Source organism: Uranotaenia lowii, chromosome 2, assembly GCF_029784155.1.
Source record: "Uranotaenia lowii strain MFRU-FL chromosome 2, ASM2978415v1, whole genome shotgun sequence".
NCBI classification, from domain to species: Eukaryota; Metazoa; Arthropoda; class Insecta; order Diptera; family Culicidae; genus Uranotaenia; species Uranotaenia lowii.
This window is the reverse complement of record NC_073692.1, coordinates 171747819-171767474: the sequence shown is the minus strand read 5'-3', so window position 1 is coordinate 171767474 and position 19656 is coordinate 171747819. Positions and strand designations below refer to the sequence as shown.

Genomic DNA, 19656 nt, shown 5'->3' with positions numbered 1-19656 from the left:
AAATTATAAATTAATGAAATGAAGAAAATGCTTGGAATGTATGTAATTTGTTTAAGTAAACATAAAAATTTCTTCGATTAAAATAAGCGAAGTTCAGATAACGTTTGTATTAAAACCTTGCACATTTGAAATTGAATGACTCATGGGTTTATTTGGATTCAATTCATGACCATCGTAGGAAAGAAATAGACGAAATCTTGAACTTAAAATTTATTATTAGATTGGTTTACTCATTTTTAGGTCTTTGGTTTTCCCTTCTGCCTAGTAAATTGGAACCCGTTTTCGGATTTGACAACAATACAACACGAGTTGAAAAGTTGGTGCAAAAATTCCAAATGAATTTATTGATACAATAAAATACCCCCTACGGTGATGAAAGAAGCGAGGATTTTGTTTTGAGTATACAGCGCCTAGTCTTAAGCATTAAGAAGAGGTCCAGCAGCTTCGAGACGTTTCAAACGGACGGATCATAGACCGGTCCATAGAAAAGCAACAACTTGGTCACTTCATGCCGGATGACCAGAAGGAACGGGGTGGTCACTCGGAAATTGATCGCCGGCATTGATCGATCCAGAAGCGTGGCTGTCACGGCTCCACCTTCAGTTCCGGCTTCGTTGACGTCCAGAAACACCTTATGGAGCATTCCACCCACGGTTGGACTTTCACCGGTAGCGTCCTGCGGGTTTAGGAGCGAAAAGTTGCTTTCCCCTCGGTTGAACATCGCGCTGATGCCTAACTTTTGCAGAGCCGTTTTGAGCTCGAAAGAATTTGAAATCTGCAACTTGGGAAACTGAACAGTCGCTGATCTCATCGTCATGTTCGAAATGAGGTCGTCCAGTGCAGTCGCATCCAAATTATCAATCAACGTTTCCAGTTTGGAACGATTCGAATCGTATGGATGAATGATGTACATTGTTGAAGTTTTGTTTTTGTACGGGAATCCCATGATTCTCGCATTCAAAGCTTTTGAGTAGTAGTAAGGGAAACAACCCCCATGTGCCATCATTTCAACTTCTACCGATTCATCTTCCTCGCCATTTGGGAAAAATTTCCTGGGCTTCGTGGCGCCTGCCAAGAAAACATCCTCCCAAAACGCTTTAAAGTAGAGAGCGTTCGCGACCACCATCGTTGTATCGGGACTCAGTGGGTCGGTGATGATTTCCGGAATGCGTCCATTGGTGCTTTCGTTCGCCCAGCTGTTAATGCGAGCCTTAGTTTTGTCTGACTCTCGGACGAAATCCACGTTTTCTACGACGCTCAGATACAGATTCTCGACGATCCCTTGCAGTCGATCATTCTCGAACAACCCATCCTGAACGAAGATGGCATTCGCCAACTTAATAAGGTTCACTTCTGTTGTGTTAGAATCTGGAAAACTGAAACAAAAAGAAAGAATTATCAAAAATTCAACAATGTTGTAAGCATGCATGGTCCTATGACCACACTTCCCCAAATCGGTAAATACCGTTAAAAATACACGAAAATTCCCGAATTTCTATCTATTATATAAAATTCTCTTGTAACGGTGTTTGTAGTACTACTCCTCCGAAATTACCCAAACGATTCAAATGAAATTATTTTTAGAATATTCTGTTGGCATGCGAATCGGTTTATATTGAATAAAAATAACAGAAAGTCGCATCAATTGTCCGTAATAATTAAATTTGTAGTTTTTTGAATGAAATTAAAGTCATGACTTCCATTTTTGGAGATTTTCTTTACTTCGGGCGCCGGGCGATTTGTTTTTCGTCTCCATAGTCGTCCAAGGCGTCGCAAGCAAACGTCGAGAGAGGATGGTAACTATGGCATAGCATACTGATTAGTTAAAAAATATTTGGGCGCGCATTTCTAAAGCAAGCATAATTTCAATGCATGTGGTGGCCATATGAAGCCTAGATGTGTTTTTTTCTTCTTGATTCCTAGATCATTTGTACAGCACGTAGTAATGAATGACGCCCAGATTGATATTTTGCCGATCAAATCCATACCATTTAAACGATTAAAAAAAAAAAAACTTTTTTAAGTTCAGCAGAAATTGTTGTCTGAAAAATATGAATTTAGTACTGATGCATATAAAATTACGGTATGACTCTTTGCGGACATTTGAAAAAAAGAAAGTGGGAAGATTTACATACAATTTTATAATCCAATACCCCTAGAAACATTTTTCGAACATGTACAAACGTGCTTAACTGAAAATGTTTCGGGTGCCTTTAAATTTACAGAACAACAACAAAATCCATTGAAGATGAACAGACACATGAACTGAACAAGAGCCTGTCCATTAAAAAGGATTATAAAGGATTGATGTTTATTTCAAGGCCTAATGCAAAAAACTTTTTGATTTTTTGCAAGCATAAGTGAAAGTTATCAATAAAATCATTCATGTATACATGTTCACATTATTTCTTCATCTATTAATCGTTGAGCCCAAATAAAGAATCTGACTAAATAAACTCATTTTTTTTTTTAAATCATTCACAGAAAACCTGTTTACAGGTTCACTGTTTGTTTACACAAAATTCAAGTACATACTTAACATGAAAGTGTGTTTATGTTTAACATATTTTTGCTACATAGAAGAGATCAGAGATCCGCTTTTTTGTTGAAAAGTTTTCTGTGATTGATATAACATTATTTTTTTTTGATAGCAGAAGCAGAATTTTTTTTGATAAGTTTTTATTATGACCTGAAAGTGACGAAAATGATATGAACTCCTGTCATTTCACACAGTGAAACGAGTGGCAAAGCGCCTTTTAGTCATGAAACATATATCTACCTTTTAAGAACTATTTCTCCAAAATTATCGGAAAGGGTATGCCGAATGTTAAATCTGATGCGGATATTCAAAATTATTAAATGTCTTTGTAAATGAAGGTCTTATGGTAAAACAGTGTTCAGTGAAATTGAAGTACCAAGCATTATTTTATTCTGGAGAGAAACTGCAGATATATCAATGAAAATTGATAAAAAAGACAAACAGGAAAAAGTATTAAATTCATTTTAAAGTCTTTACACTGACGCATCTGAAAAAGAGCAACGTGTTTTCACTTGCATCAGTAAATGGGACAAATTTACCATTACTCAGATTTTTTTTTTTGAAAGAATATGAAAGTTGAACTGTGATGATAGCCGAAAGACACTTATATGTTTTTAAAGGTTTCGAGGTATATTTTCATGAAAACTTGCAGAAAAAACGAATGAGCTCATGGAACCATTGAAGCCTTAAGGGGGGGGTAGGGTCTAACGGGTATAAAAAAACACCATTTTCACGATTTTTTTCTAGAGCTATCGTTCAAACAAATGTATTCAAATTTTTTGCATTATACAAAGCATTGTTAAAAGAACATTTAGTAATTTTTTCGTAGAAAAATATTGAAAAATGAGCCGGTGACGGAGCATTTTCGAGGATGCCTTTTAGAAAACAGGATTTGCGGTGGACACTGTATCTCAGCACAGAATCATCTGAACTCAAAAAATCAGAGCAAAATATTTTTAATAGATGTTTTTCTGGACCCCAACGTTTTTATTTAACTTAAAAATATTTTTATGAAATTTTTGTGGCTGTTTGAAGTAAAAACTACGATTTTTCACTTAAAAATCCGCCATTTTTCACCTCTAAAATCTCCCCAAAGTAAAAAAATCAAAAAAGAAAAACGTTGGGGTCTGGTATTTTATATGTAGAAAATATGTTCCAAATTTGAAAAGAATCGGATAAGTAGTTTTCAAATGACGATGTCCACGGACTTTAAAAATGTGCTTTCGAGAAAAACGCGTTTGAAGTTTCTGCTTTTGCTTTCTTGCAGTATTAGATAGGAGGAGATAAAGGTCTATAACTTCTACAGTTTTGCTTCAATTGACTTGAAAATTTGACACAACATTCTTGAAATGTTTTACAATAAGAAAATAAAAAAATAAAAAAATCGATTTTTTTAAAGTGTTAGACCCTACCCCCCCCCCCCTTAACAGATTAGCTCTTTTCGATCTATTTAATTTTTTAAAACCTCAATGCTTCAGTTAGAATCTTAAAAAAAAAATTATGGTTTAAATTGGCAGATATGTCCATTAGGATAAAAATGCGAATAAAATTGCTGTAAAAATCTTATCATATTTTTTTCTTCTTTCAAAACCGATCGTTTTTTTTTTCATTAATTGGATAAATGTTCAAAGGAATTCAATTAGCACTTTTTGCTGAAATAAATAATAAAACGGTGAACTTTTTTGTTTTGACATGGTTTTGATGAAAATATGGATATTATTTAATTACCACTGCTTTCAAGGGTGAAAATAGTGAACAAAAAGCTGCTTGAAAATGGTTAGTTAAAAAATCTTCTCTAATGTTTTTTTATTCCTTCAGTTCTAAAAAATATACCATCCGAAGAAACTCAGGAGCTGAAAGTACTGCGTTAAGCATAATATTGAGCAAATACTCCTAAAATGGTCCCGATCTTCAAAATTCTTTTTCCATAAAGTTTCATATGCAATAAATTCCAATTAATGAGAAACTTTTGATTTCGATTTAAACCTTAATGTGAACTCGAGCAAAGCGGAGTAAATCAACTAAATGGTATTCAATAAATGAAACATAGATACTATCAACATAAAGCCATTTATGGAACAAGTTACAAAGAGTGGTTTTTTAAGCATGCTGCATGAGGCTTGCCAAGTTTGATGGTCACATTGAGTGCTGAAAAACTCAAATTTTCAACGGGAAGCTGATACCTGACACCATTCGGCAATATTCAAAGCATCCGAATCAAAGAAAAGTAGATGAAAAGTTTTCCTGTAAGATGGTAATGTTTTGATAATCTATGTACAGACCCGTAGAATTCAGTTTAAATTTTTAGGTTTGATTCCGATAGAATTAAGCGTGACAATTCGTGTAAACGGAAAAGAAGGATATGTAAAAAAAAACTAGGATATATTCACGAAAGCGAGACGCCAAGTTAAACATGGCAAGACGAAGTTTACCGGGTCTGCTAGTAAACAAATATAATTTTTGCTAGTTGACATACATACTACTCTCAAACAAGATTCCGAAAACAAAACCACAATTGTCGACCAACAAAATGAAAAAAGTTATTCACTTTTCCTGAGTAAGTTGAAAAATGTAGGGGAATAGTGGGTCAAAACAGAAAAAGCTCCATTTTCCAAAGCGTGCAGTGGGTCAAATAGCCTGCATTCGATTCCTTGGTGTAAATAACATAAGATAAGCTTTAGATGATTTAAAAATTTCATGTTTTTTCTGAACTATGTATAAAAAAATGTAGGGGAATTGAGAGTAAAACCAGCCATAGTTTCGTTTTCCGATGGCTTAAACCAGAGGACCAAATTTTAGGTACCAGAACCAAGGTTTCCGAAAAAAAAATCTGTGTTTTGACGAAAAAAAAATCTGACTTTCTGTGATTTTACCCAAAAATTCTGTAACGGTTTTGTGTGATGCGTTTTTCATTAATTTCATTCAAAAATCATGTCAAATTGCGTCTTTTTTACATTTCACTTCAGAAAAATCAATTAACATTTCCAATTCTATCATATTTTACCTTTTCAAAGAAGATTACCAAACATTTCTATCGACATTAAAAATTTAATTATAAAAACTACGCCCAAAATTTCAAAATTCTGTGAAATCTGTGAATATTCTTAAAATTCTGTGCTCTGTGACACAGATTCTGTGACAAAAATTGACCAAAAACTCTGAGAAATTAAAGATTTTTCTGTGATTTCAGCAACCTTGACCAGAACGTCAGTGTGGTTCCTGGAATTAAAAAAATTCACTCCAAAGCAGACTCATCTGTTGTTGACACACTCCAGATTTAGGATCAATTTTAACTAGGATTCATTCGATTTCTCAAAAATAAAAAAAAATCAAAATTTAAAAGTCCGATCTAACTATCAGTCCGAATAAAATCAGCCAAAACTCCATTTATCAAAAGCATGCGGTGGCTCAGACCGTCTTTGTTTGATTTCTCGGAAATAATCACACAAGGTAGGTCTTTTTTGTAAAAATTGTTTCAGTTCAAATCAGTGTTTTTCTAAATTGTTTACAAAATATTTGAGGATTAGGGATTAAAAAGGGCTTAATTTTCGTTTGTAAGAAGAAAGATATTGATTTTTTTCGTGACAAAGATGGTGTTTAAAAGCGCTGCTCCGAGAATCAAAGAAATAAGAGTTGATAGAGAGGCGTCCCTCCTCCAATTGGAATTCGAACTGAGTGAGGAGCTTCCTGATTTGCAGTTTCTTGTTTCACTCAATCTCTTTTCTTGCTCACTTAAATCACTCACTCACTCAATCACCGATTGATGTTCGAATGCTGTGTACCTAATCGTTGGTATTGCGGAGGACCAACAGGTTTTTTTTGTTTTTATTTTCAGCAGAGAGTGCTCTTTTTTTTTTTTTTTTTTGTACCATGCGTTTGTTCAGTCCAAACTTCAATACCTGGTATTCATCTGGGGAGCCGCAGCCAGAATAAGACTCAAACCTCTACAGACAGCTCAAAATCGTTGTTTGAAGGCTGTATACAAGCGTCCAAGGCTGTATCCTACAAGGAGTCTCTTTCATGAAGCAGATGAATCTACTCTGCCAATCAATGCATTGAGAGAACTCCAAGCTGCATCCATAATCCACAATCATCTACATAACCCACTTGCACTTCACAACCAACATTACGATCGTCCAGACCACAGATATCCTTTAAGAAACCAAAGCAGCTTGTAAGTACGACAACCCACCACATAATTTGCTAAAAAAGCTTTCACTTACTACGGTAAAATCTGTTACAACCAACTACCTGCGGACATACGATCTGAAAGTAGCACCACCAAATTTAAAACGCTCATCAAAAAGCACATGAGATCTAAATTAGACTCCTTCATCCAATGAGTTAAGCCAACAGTCCGTACTTCGGTAGCCTGCCAACCAGCGTTCCCTTAAAAGAGGATCCCCTCACTGGGAACGCATGAAGTCTCTGAATCCTAATCGCCTGAATTTAGTTAGTCAATAAAACTAATGCCCATGCAAATCTTTATATCTTCTCGCCACCAGCCCAGTATTGCCCAGTATTTCTCTATCGGCCGGAACTGGGGGCAGTTTGGGGGGTTGAGGTCCTTCGGTATTACGCTGACCCCGTTCGTTGCGTACCATTTCATAAACGTTTTGCTGTAATGGCAGCTTGCGAGATCCGGCCAAAACATTACTGGACGGTCGTGGGCACGAATAAACGGCAGAATCCGTTTCTGTAGGCACTCTTTTTTGTAGACTTCTGATGTCATTGTCTTGTCAGTGAGAAAGACTTTGGTTTTCTGTCCACAACTGCATATCCCCTGCCAAATCATGTACTTGCGGGCGAATTTATCCGCAAACACGAACTTCAATTTTGCAGGTACATCCCCCCCAGCCGTCGCCAAATAAAATTTTTGACCTGGGATTTGCCCAAAGTCCGCCTTCACGTAGGTCTCATCGTCCATCAGAATACATCCGTCGAACTTGGTCAGCACTTGGTCGTACAGCTTTCGAGCACGGATTCTGGCCACATTGTTCTGCTTCAGCGTCCCATTTGGCTGTTTGCTCGCTCGGAATGACCTTATTCCTTCCCGGAGACGAATTCGTCGCACCGTACCGTCAAATCGCGGTCTGAAAGATTGGGATTCCTCTTGACGGCCTTGATGACTTTCCCACGCAGTTTCCGGTCGACAGTTCCACTCCGACGCTTCGAATGCGGCTTCCGAGCCGTCGTCAATGTTTCCTTGTACTGCTTGATAACACGCCATACGGGATTTCTGGGCATTTTAAGCTGTTTAGCTAGCTTCGATGCCGACAACAATGGATTTTCAAGAAAACTGTGCACAATTTGATCTCTCCGTTCGGCTTCCATGGCGGTTGTTTACAAAATGCTATCGTTTGGTGTTATGACATAAATACATGGTGAAAGGTCAGGAAGAGCTGGCAACGCTGGCGGGTGAAAGTTGTTTGTGTTTCGGTCCGCAAATATTTTCAAAATTTCCATTGGTTTTCGGTGGCGTTTTTTAAATATGGTTCAAAAAAATAAACAAAGGATTTGTGCGGTGTTTTCTGGATATTTATTTTTTATTGTGAAGAGTAATGGTGTTGTGGACTTGTGATTTCTAAATCGTGCCTTTTTCTCGGAGATGCTATCTACAAGAGGGCTCATACTATGCCACCCAGCCAGAACAAGAAAATTTATTTGGAACATGAGTCATCCCAAGGAGTTTCTGTGTTTTTTTCCAGAGTTTCGCGGAGAACGCGGTTCCAGATTCAAGCTAAGTATTTGTTTCTGTTAAGACATTTACCTCCTTGAGTTTTTAAAGAATTAGTGAGGATATTCGTAGACATTTAGTCAATTTTTTGCCAGTTTTGAGATTCGAAGCAAGTCATGAAATATTTCATTGTCTCGGTTGTGTTGAAACTTGTACGCAAGCGGCAATGGAAGTTGGCAAAGATTTGAGAAAAAGATGTAAGATGGCGATGGTATACTTTAAGAGTAGGTTGGGATCCCGGCTAAAGCCATCGTGGTGCATAGAAGGGGTGTATGCATAATGAATGTGCTAAACAATTTCACCAATATCAACTTAAGGAAATATTTTGATTAAAATTGTGAATCGATATCAATAAAATTAAATTTAATTCAAACTAGAAATATAAAAATTATTCAATCACTAAGAATTTTAAAAAAATCAATTGAAACAAATTTAAATAAATTTTTTATTTTGTTTTAGCTATTTCTACATTTTGTGTCCCTTTTTCGTGTATAATGTAACCAAGTTGTAAATATTCCTAGTAGGTACTCAATGGATTAATAATTTTACAGCAGGATGTTTCTTATTCTCGATTTAAATTTTTTTTCTAATCAATATTCTGTAGTTCTGTTTTGATATTCTGATTGTAAATTATAATAATTTCTTCAATTTTTAAGATAACAAATTCATTAATAACATTGTCAAAATACTAACTTTCTGTGTTGATCCTTTTCAAGTAGTGTTGGTGGAACTATTCTGGAGAGGTGCATTTTAAATTTTTTTATGAACTTAGTCGCAGAATGGTATCATTTATTTTTTAAGTATAATATAAAATTATGAAAAATATTATTTTATTTCTTATTGTTACATATTTCAGAACCAATCACGAAATAAAAACATTTTATAATTAACACAAAAAATGTATAAATAATATTTGTATTCCAGCTTCTTCGATCAGCATTTGCATACTACTTTATAAATTTATTATTTATTATTATATGTTTCTATTTCACTAACAGCTTAAAAGAAACGCATTTTAGATCAGACTCACGCACGCAGAACTCACTTGTGTAGTTATATCATACATTATATGTATGTTTTATTTTAAATTACCATATTTAAATTTAAATATTACCTATAATTTACTGGTATTCGTCATGATTTACGTATTCATATGTTTGTATTCATATATTCAAATTAATATATTCAAATTCATATATTCATTTTCATATAGGAATACTCATTTATTCATATTTTCATATTCATTCATTCTTATTCGTACGAATGTATGAAAATTTATTCATTGATATTCATTTATTTATTTTCATACATTCAAATTCATATATTCATTCACATACACTGGATTCTTTTTTACACGATTTTTAGCTTCATGATTTTATCTTAAACAATTTTATTTGAAGATTTTCTTGAAGTAAGACGATTTTCATATTATACATGTTGAAAACAGGTCCTAGACAGTCCTGCTTTCATTCAAACCACACATTGATGATCAGTTGAATCGGACGAAACTTCTTGACAGAATCATGGACTGGAATGGCCAACTGGAAACCCTACGGAAGTTCCGGAACAACCGTAACCGAACGATATCTGTTTTTAAACGTGCACAACAATCGTTTCAAATAGGATCCAGTGTATTCATATATACATTATAATATTTATACATTCATATTCATAAAAAAAACTAAATATCAGATGCAGGAAGTGAAACAGATGCACAAACCACTATCAAGTAAATATTTAAGCAAGTAAAGTAATGTTCTGTATAAAATCAATTTTGCAGATGTCATATATTCCAGAATAATGAACCGTCAAGCAACCGGAGCAGAATTTTTGTTGATGTATTTAGCTTTCAACATTAACGTTACGCCGCCAATCTCTAAAAAAAGGAAAATAAATTAAAAAAATGAACCATTTTCTTTTTTTAATTTATTCCTTTTCGTTCATTTATTTTTTCTATGAACCTACATAAAAATATATAGATATTTTTTTTTTATTATTATTGTTATTTATTTAATTATTTTTTTTAATTTTGATCTTTTTTTCTATTTTTATTTTTTTAATTTTTATTTTTAATTTTTATTTTTTTCATTTTTATTTTATTTCATTTTTTTTTTCAGCAAATACTTGTACAACAGATACTCGATTCCGAAGTTTCTATGATAAAGAAAAAAAAATCCTAGTCATTGTAGTGTTGACTAACATTTGATCTTACGCAGAACTGGCGAATCCAAATTATAGCATCTTAACTGAAATATTAACCTCTTTAAATTCCAGTTGAAGCTACGAAGAAATTGATTGATAAGCTGATATTACTATTTATTCTATAACTAAAATAAAAGGTTTAGTTTTCCATAATTGATCAACTGTTTATTTCAGATCTCGATCGCTTTGATTTATAATATTCAGCTTATCACCTTTCTTGTATCCTACAGATTATAGAATTATTTGTATTGATATTTGAATATCTTGTTGTTTTGAGTGATGAATGAATCACTGTATTTTATCTTTCAGGAAACAATAAATGAACCTTATTAGTATACCACATTCTTATCTCATATGATATTATATTATATTATATTATATTATATTATATTATATTATATTATATTATATTATATTATATTATATTATATTATATTATATTATATTATATTAGATTATATTATATTATATTATATTATATTATATTATATTATATTATATTATATTATATTATATTATATTATATTATATTATATTATATTATATTATATTATATTATATTATATTATATTATATTATATTATATTGTATTATATTATATTATATTATATTATATTATGTTATATTATATTATATTTTATTATATTATATTACATAAATGCACATTGAATAAGCGATAAATGGGTTAGGGGCATCAGGGTATCTTTGTTTTGCAAAAGGAGCGGGTAAGCTGTTTAGCTAGCTTCGATGCCGACAACAATGGATTTTCAAGAAAACTGTGCACAATTTGATCTCTCCGTTCGGCTTCCATGGCGGTTGTTTACAAAATGCTATCGTTTGGTGTTATGACATAAATACATGGTGAAAGGTCAGGAAGAGCTGGCAACGCTGGCGGGTGAAAGTTGTTTGTGTTTCGGTCCGCAAATATTTTCAAAATTTCCATTGGTTTTCGGTGGCGTTTTTTAAATATGGTTCAAAAAAATAAACAAAGGATTTGTGCGGTGTTTTCTGGATATTTATTTTTTATTGTGAAGAGTAATGGTGTTGTGGACTTGTGATTTCTAAATCGTGCCTTTTTCTCGGAGATGCTATCTACAAGAGGGCTCATACTATGCCACCCAGCCAGAACAAGAAAATTTATTTGGAACATGAGTCATCCCAAGGAGTTTCTGTGTTTTTTTCCAGAGTTTCGCGGAGAACGCGGTTCCAGATTCAAGCTAAGTATTTGTTTCTGTTAAGACATTTACCTCCTTGAGTTTTTAAAGAATTAGTGAGGATATTCGTAGACATTTAGTCAATTTTTTGCCAGTTTTGAGATTCGAAGCAAGTCATGAAATATTTCATTGTCTCGGTTGTGTTGAAACTTGTACGCAAGCGGCAATGGAAGTTGGCAAAGATTTGAGAAAAAGATGTAAGATGGCGATGGTATACTTTAAGAGTAGGTTGGGATCCCGGCTAAAGCCATCGTGGTGCATAGAAGGGGTGTATGCATAATGAATGTGCTAAACAATTTCACCAATATCAACTTAAGGAAATATTTTGATTAAAATTGTGAATCGATATCAATAAAATTAAATTTAATTCAAACTAGAAATATAAAAATTATTCAATCACTAAGAATTTTAAAAAAATCAATTGAAACAAATTTAAATAAATTTTTTATTTTGTTTTAGCTATTTCTACATTTTGTGTCCCTTTTTCGTGTATAATGTAACCAAGTTGTAAATATTCCTAGTAGGTACTCAATGGATTAATAATTTTACAGCAGGATGTTTCTTATTCTCGATTTAAATTTTTTTTCTAATCAATATTCTGTAGTTCTGTTTTGATATTCTGATTGTAAATTATAATAATTTCTTCAATTTTTAAGATAACAAATTCATTAATAACATTGTCAAAATACTAACTTTCTGTGTTGATCCTTTTCAAGTAGTGTTGGTGGAACTATTCTGGAGAGGTGCATTTTAAATTTTTTTATGAACTTAGTCGCAGAATGGTATCATTTATTTTTTAAGTATAATATAAAATTATGAAAAATATTATTTTATTTCTTATTGTTACATATTTCAGAACCAATCACGAAATAAAAACATTTTATAATTAACACAAAAAATGTATAAATAATATTTGTATTCCAGCTTCTTCGATCAGCATTTGCATACTACTTTATAAATTTATTATTTATTATTATATGTTTCTATTTCACTAACAGCTTAAAAGAAACGCATTTTAGATCAGACTCACGCACGCAGAACTCACTTGTGTAGTTATATCATACATTATATGTATGTTTTATTTTAAATTACCATATTTAAATTTAAATATTACCTATAATTTACTGGTATTCGTCATGATTTACGTATTCATATGTTTGTATTCATATATTCAAATTAATATATTCAAATTCATATATTCATTTTCATATAGGAATACTCATTTATTCATATTTTCATATTCATTCATTCTTATTCGTACGAATGTATGAAAATTTATTCATTGATATTCATTTATTTATTTTCATACATTCAAATTCATATATTCATTCACATACACTGGATTCTTTTTTACACGATTTTTAGCTTCATGATTTTATCTTAAACAATTTTATTTGAAGATTTTCTTGAAGTAAGACGATTTTCATATTATACATGTTGAAAACAGGTCCTAGACAGTCCTGCTTTCATTCAAACCACACATTGATGATCAGTTGAATCGGACGAAACTTCTTGACAGAATCATGGACTGGAATGGCCAACTGGAAACCCTACGGAAGTTCCGGAACAACCGTAACCGAACGATATCTGTTTTTAAACGTGCACAACAATCGTTTCAAATAGGATCCAGTGTATTCATATATACATTATAATATTTATACATTCATATTCATAAAAAAAACTAAATATCAGATGCAGGAAGTGAAACAGATGCACAAACCACTATCAAGTAAATATTTAAGCAAGTAAAGTAATGTTCTGTATAAAATCAATTTTGCAGATGTCATATATTCCAGAATAATGAACCGTCAAGCAACCGGAGCAGAATTTTTGTTGATGTATTTAGCTTTCAACATTAACGTTACGCCGCCAATCTCTAAAAAAAGGAAAATAAATTAAAAAAATGAACCATTTTCTTTTTTTAATTTATTCCTTTTCGTTCATTTATTTTTTCTATGAACCTACATAAAAATATATAGATATTTTTTTTTTATTATTATTGTTATTTATTTAATTATTTTTTTTAATTTTGATCTTTTTTTCTATTTTTATTTTTTTAATTTTTATTTTTAATTTTTATTTTTTTCATTTTTATTTTATTTCATTTTTTTTTTCAGCAAATACTTGTACAACAGATACTCGATTCCGAAGTTTCTATGATAAAGAAAAAAAAATCCTAGTCATTGTAGTGTTGACTAACATTTGATCTTACGCAGAACTGGCGAATCCAAATTATAGCATCTTAACTGAAATATTAACCTCTTTAAATTCCAGTTGAAGCTACGAAGAAATTGATTGATAAGCTGATATTACTATTTATTCTATAACTAAAATAAAAGGTTTAGTTTTCCATAATTGATCAACTGTTTATTTCAGATCTCGATCGCTTTGATTTATAATATTCAGCTTATCACCTTTCTTGTATCCTACAGATTATAGAATTATTTGTATTGATATTTGAATATCTTGTTGTTTTGAGTGATGAATGAATCACTGTATTTTATCTTTCAGGAAACAATAAATGAACCTTATTAGTATACCACATTCTTATCTCATATGATATTATATTATATTATATTATATTATATTATATTATATTATATTATATTATATTATATTATATTATATTATATTATATTATATTATATTAGATTATATTATATTATATTATATTATATTATATTATATTATATTATATTATATTATATTATATTATATTATATTATATTATATTATATTATATTATATTATATTATATTATATTATATTATATTGTATTATATTATATTATATTATATTATATTATGTTATATTATATTATATTTTATTATATTATATTACATAAATGCACATTGAATAAGCGATAAATGGGTTAGGGGCATCAGGGTATCTTTGTTTTGCAAAAGGAGCGGGTAGCAATATGTGCTTGTTACTCGTTTCGAATACTTGGCGTTTCTTAATTTATGTCAAGGGAATTTGGCATGGTTGAGAAAATGATCGTATTTGATTACTTTTTGTAAAAGAAGGACGCACTCTTTTTTTCGGAAGCCTTGGCGGCGGGATTATAGTTTGCATGCTATCTTGGTTAGTCAACAGCACGGTTATAGCTTCTCGAGACTTCTTCCCCTTTAACCCTGGATACCGTAAGTGCCTCTGCTTGCGATTCCATTCCCTTAAAAGTCTCATAGAGGGGTTATGACTGTGTTGCGTGGTAGCCAAGATGGTCGCGTGGGTTATTTTCTTGGCCATAACTGCGGCGCTGCCGCAAACCCAAGGTGGATTTATACATACATACATACATACATACATGACATAAATACATGGTGAAAGGTAATGAATTTCCCTACACGTGGGTGAAAAAAGTTTCCAAATCCGTCCACTAGGAGCGCCACAATGAGCAAAAGAATTTGTTCCAATATTAAATGAAGCAGACTTTATGAACTTAAAGTTAAGTACCCTTTTTTCCTCCATGCGATGGATCAAAACGGAGTTCGAACTGCGAACTCAAAATTGATCCCTTTTTTTCCTTCGGCGAGGGATCAAAGCTGAGTTCGACCTTATGAACTAAAAATTGAACTCTCTTTGTTGGACTGAAAACACTTAGCGAGTTCACTTCGAATCGGAAGAGCAACCAACGAACACGACGCAAAATTTAGTCGTTCCGGAACAATTACAGGAATACTATGAGGAACTTCATAATGGAATGTCCACCGTGTCAGCGTAATATTCTGTCCGTCATTGTCATCATATGGTGAGCGGCTTGGAATGTCCGGAAACTTTCGGATGTTATTTACTTCCCGTGGGATGTAACTTCCGAAGTTTTCTTTGACCGGGAGTGTTAAAATTTTCCACCGCTCTGTTATTGCAATGCAATGTACCGGAACAGCAACATCCGGGTACAAAAATTTTAACCATCCTTTAATTCCCTGAAAATAAGCAACCCTCAAATAAAAAGGATAAATTTAAGTTCGGCTGCCTGTAACTAACAAAACCTGTAATTTTAAATTGTTTTCCTTAAAAGTTAACGAAGATTCATTTATTATTACAGCAAATGTCCTGTAAAAAAGTTGTACACTAAAAATTAATTGTCACGTAATTTGTTTTTCGATCTGTAAAATTACGGTAAATGCTCCTGCTCCTTTTTTGTTACAGGACATTTGCATAATTTTACAGGAAATAATTTTTGCTGTGTAGGACATATTGCAAATCTTCTGATCTCATTTGAAAGATAATGAACAAAAGCTATTTTGGAGGTATTTCGCCCAGAAATAATGTTTGAGTTTCGTACATTAAACTTAACCAAAAGTTAGAACATTTTCCAAAAATCGCACTCATTATTAAAAGCCGATCATCTCGGGATAGAGTGAACAAAATTTCAAAATTTGAGTTGCATTAGAATCCTTATTCTTTACTTCTCAAAACACAATAAAAAAGTTTTGAGCAAAAATTTAAGAATGTACATTTAGTTAATAAAATAGACACTTGAGTTATCGTCCAAAAGTTTGGGATCACCCCTTAGTATAATATACCTGTTGAAAGTTTGGGATCATTCATTTAAAAACATGCAAATTTATCTCATTCATATCTTTCTCATTTAAGGTCGTCGTGTTATGGTCATCACTTTAAAAACAACATTTTCTAAGCTTTCCAATGAACTCTTCAGATCTGCAATACGATGTTAGATGAGGAAGATATGAATGAGATAAATGTTCATGTTTTTGAAAGAATGATCCCAAATTTTTGGCCGATACACCATACTAAAGGGTGATCCCAAACTTTTGGACAATAACTTAAGTGTCTATTTTATTAATTAAAAGTACATTCTTAAATTTTTGCACAAAACTTTTTTATTGTGTTTTGAGAAGTAAAGAAAAAGGATTTTAATGCTACTCAAATTTTGAAATTTTTTCCACCCTATCCCAAGATGATCGACTTTGAATATTAAGTGCGATTTTGTTTAAAATGTTCTAACTTTTGAATCAGTTTAAGGAACAAAACTAAAACATTATTTCTGAGCAAAATACCTTCGAAATAGCTATTGTTCATTATCTTTCAAATGAGCTCGGGTGATCCCAAACTTTTAACCGGCAGTGTATGTCTTGTGCTTGAGATAATGTTTGTAGAGAGTGAAAGCATGGAAGGTTTTACAAATTATACAGTAATTTTGAGTTTTCCGAAGAAATACACAATTTAATACACCGTGGATTCACGCTAATTTATGAAAGATAAGTCGCAAGCTTAGTGGGTGATCATACAGAGACCTTATTCCATCGAAATATTAAGATAATTTCCCTAAACGGAGATTGAAAGAAAGGTGGAACTGAACTTGAAAACTTAACATAAAGAAACAATTTAATAACATTTTTTTGTAATTATATATTGTCATTGAAGTTTAAATCCGAAGTTTCGCATTGGTGAGCGGCAACCTTGCCAACCAGCGACGTTGTGAAATATATAAAAAATATCATTACTGGCAACGCTTGTGTCAAATAATAAACGACAAAACATGTGTACTTATAAAATAGCGCGAAACAACATTTCTTGTTAGTGCATATTTGACAGACGTAACGTCAAACTGACGATAACTCCGGTTTGGGGATTCAGCAACAATAAATATTATTTTGTTTGGGACAGAAGGGAGATGTGTGAATGGATTAAACCAACACCGGGCCATTCTCCCCAAGCGTGCAGCCAGTGAGTCAGTCAGTCGGTCGTCGAACAAGCGAGTCAAGTAATCACCAGGTAGTGAGCTTGCGTGATCGACTTTGATGCGCATGAGCTCTAGCTTTTGAATCTTGTTGTTCAATGTAGGGTGATATAGAGTACTAAACACTCTGCCAACCCGTTAGACACATACATACATACGAATTTTGTTTACATTGACCTCGCATTGTTGATCGACCGACTGTCTAGAAAATTACAGGTAGCAGCATTCGGCTTTGAATTTTCCAACTGGAAACGTATCATGAGCGTTTCTTCCTAGTGATTTTCAAAACATTGCTCCCAAATTTTCAGAATTGTTCACTACTTGGGAGTGTTTATCAAAACAAGAGAGGTTCACCAAACTGGGCTGAATACCATAAACTTTAGAAAAATATTAAAGCATCAGAATTTACAATTAGTTTTTGAATTCATGGGAAGTAGGAGCAATAACCAAGTTACGCCCACCGCCCCCTCCCGCTTCCCCCTTCCATCCCCCCTCTCCCCTTCTCATATTTTAAGTCTACTTAGGAATCTGTACCAACCAACGGAACCAACTGTTTGCAAATGAACAAATACTTACAATTCATCCTCCTCGTCTTCATATTGGTAATCTTCCGGGGCGCATTTCGCTTCATCCTGCCATTTTGGAGTTTTCTTTAGTAACGAAGAATCCCATTCACCAACGTCTAACAGTACCCTCAGAAGGTAGCCGAAATTTTTCGGAATTCGGCCATCATTCTTTTGGTAGTCTTTGGCCAGCCCCAGCAATTCGAGCAGCTGATTTCGGGTGTTCCCCCGGGACGCTCGCAGCAGCAAAAGCACCGAGGAACCGATGCTCAGAGGAGATATAATTTCCGATTTGCTTCGCTCGTTACGCAACTTTACTGCCAACTTGTGGGCTAGATTGTTGATGGCATTGCTGACATCCAACGAGATTTGTGACGTTAGGAAGGAACTTCTTTCTTGCGTCGAAATGGAGGTTGTGAAACCGATGAGAAGTAGTAAAAATATTCGTCCCAGGCACGAAGACATTGTGGGTAGCTGTAAAAAAACAATGAAATAAAAAAAAACTCTATAAATGAATCTCTCAGTTGAAATGGGAATACAGCTATAAAGCTTTGATCGAAGAACATTTGCAAAAAATCGACAGTAGTCGATAGACACTAATCTAGAGACTCCAGTATGACATTCAGTGTATACAATGGATTGAGTTTATTCTTGGTCATGTTTGAATGTTTCTGGTCCTGTGATTTAAAATGCTATGATGGGTATGATGTATGGGATTTGAACAAAATTACGGTTAAGAAAAACTGAGATGTCTTATTGTTCAAATAAGTAATCAGTCGTTGGCCTACTAATACATATTTAAGCAACGGAGGAGTATACCTAAAGAATCTAGCTATTCTGAGCAGCGAGAAGCAGTTCAAAGCAAACTGACGAAGAAAATGGATACTGTGACTGAAGGACAAAATCTTATGGCAGGCGTCAAATATTTTTTCCGCCTTTCATACCTTTTGAACCTTGAAAAGAAAGATATACTTTATTTTTTTGATAAACAAATGAGGCAAAGTTTAAAAAAACTAAAAAACTGAGTTAAGTATGTAGAACGATTCCTTGAGCGTGAATGTGTATAAGCTAGTTTTTCGGAAAGTTTATTCCACAAAAGTTTTTTTTTGGCAAACGGGTATAAGTGCAGCATTTATACTACTTTGCCACCAAGTAAATTCACTTCTACCCTTTTGCCATCAAGGGAAACAGTAAATTTCAATAACCATTGTTGTCTTTTGCATCTGATGGTTATTGGGATTGGCAATTCGTTATAATTTCATCATTTGTAAAGAGGTGTTTAGACTGATAGCCAACAAAAACTTCCATCACAACGTTTTACCGACATTTGGTAATCCAACAAAAATGCCAACCTTCAATACCGATAATTCGAGCTCAGAATTTGAAGATTTTAGTCCCGATAGTGATACTTCGTATATACCCTCGGATTCCGATGCAAGCCAAAGTGAATCGTTTTGTTTTACGGAATGATATGTACATATTTTTGTTAGGGCTACGCAATTATATACAAAAACTTTTCAAGATCCGATAAAAAAAATTAAAAAAATAACAGGAAGATCGTTCGACTATCACAGTGGAATTACCAGAAATAGAAAGCAGCTTCGAGGTTAGTTCTTCTCAGGCTCCGGAAGAACGAGAAAGCGAGTAAGTAACTCGAACATGTGGAAGAAAAATATACGTATGCGATTACGGAT

General features: G+C 33.1%; 1 protein-coding gene across 1 annotated transcript in view; it reads right to left on the bottom strand.

The window, feature by feature from the left end:
* Positions 1 to 315: 315 nt before the first annotated feature.
* The window catches only part of LOC129745329 (serine protease inhibitor 28Dc-like), a 28063-nt gene continuing 8722 nt past the window's right edge, over positions 316 to 19656 (bottom strand). Inside the window, exons 2-3 of the mRNA XM_055738331.1 lie at positions 17976 to 18436; positions 316 to 1376 (exon numbers count right to left, since the gene is read on the bottom strand). Of these exons, the coding sequence (XP_055594306.1) occupies positions 455 to 1376; positions 17976 to 18427 (1374 nt within the window). The 5' untranslated portion in view covers positions 18428 to 18436 and the 3' untranslated portion in view covers positions 316 to 454. The remainder of the gene's footprint in view (positions 1377 to 17975; positions 18437 to 19656) is intronic.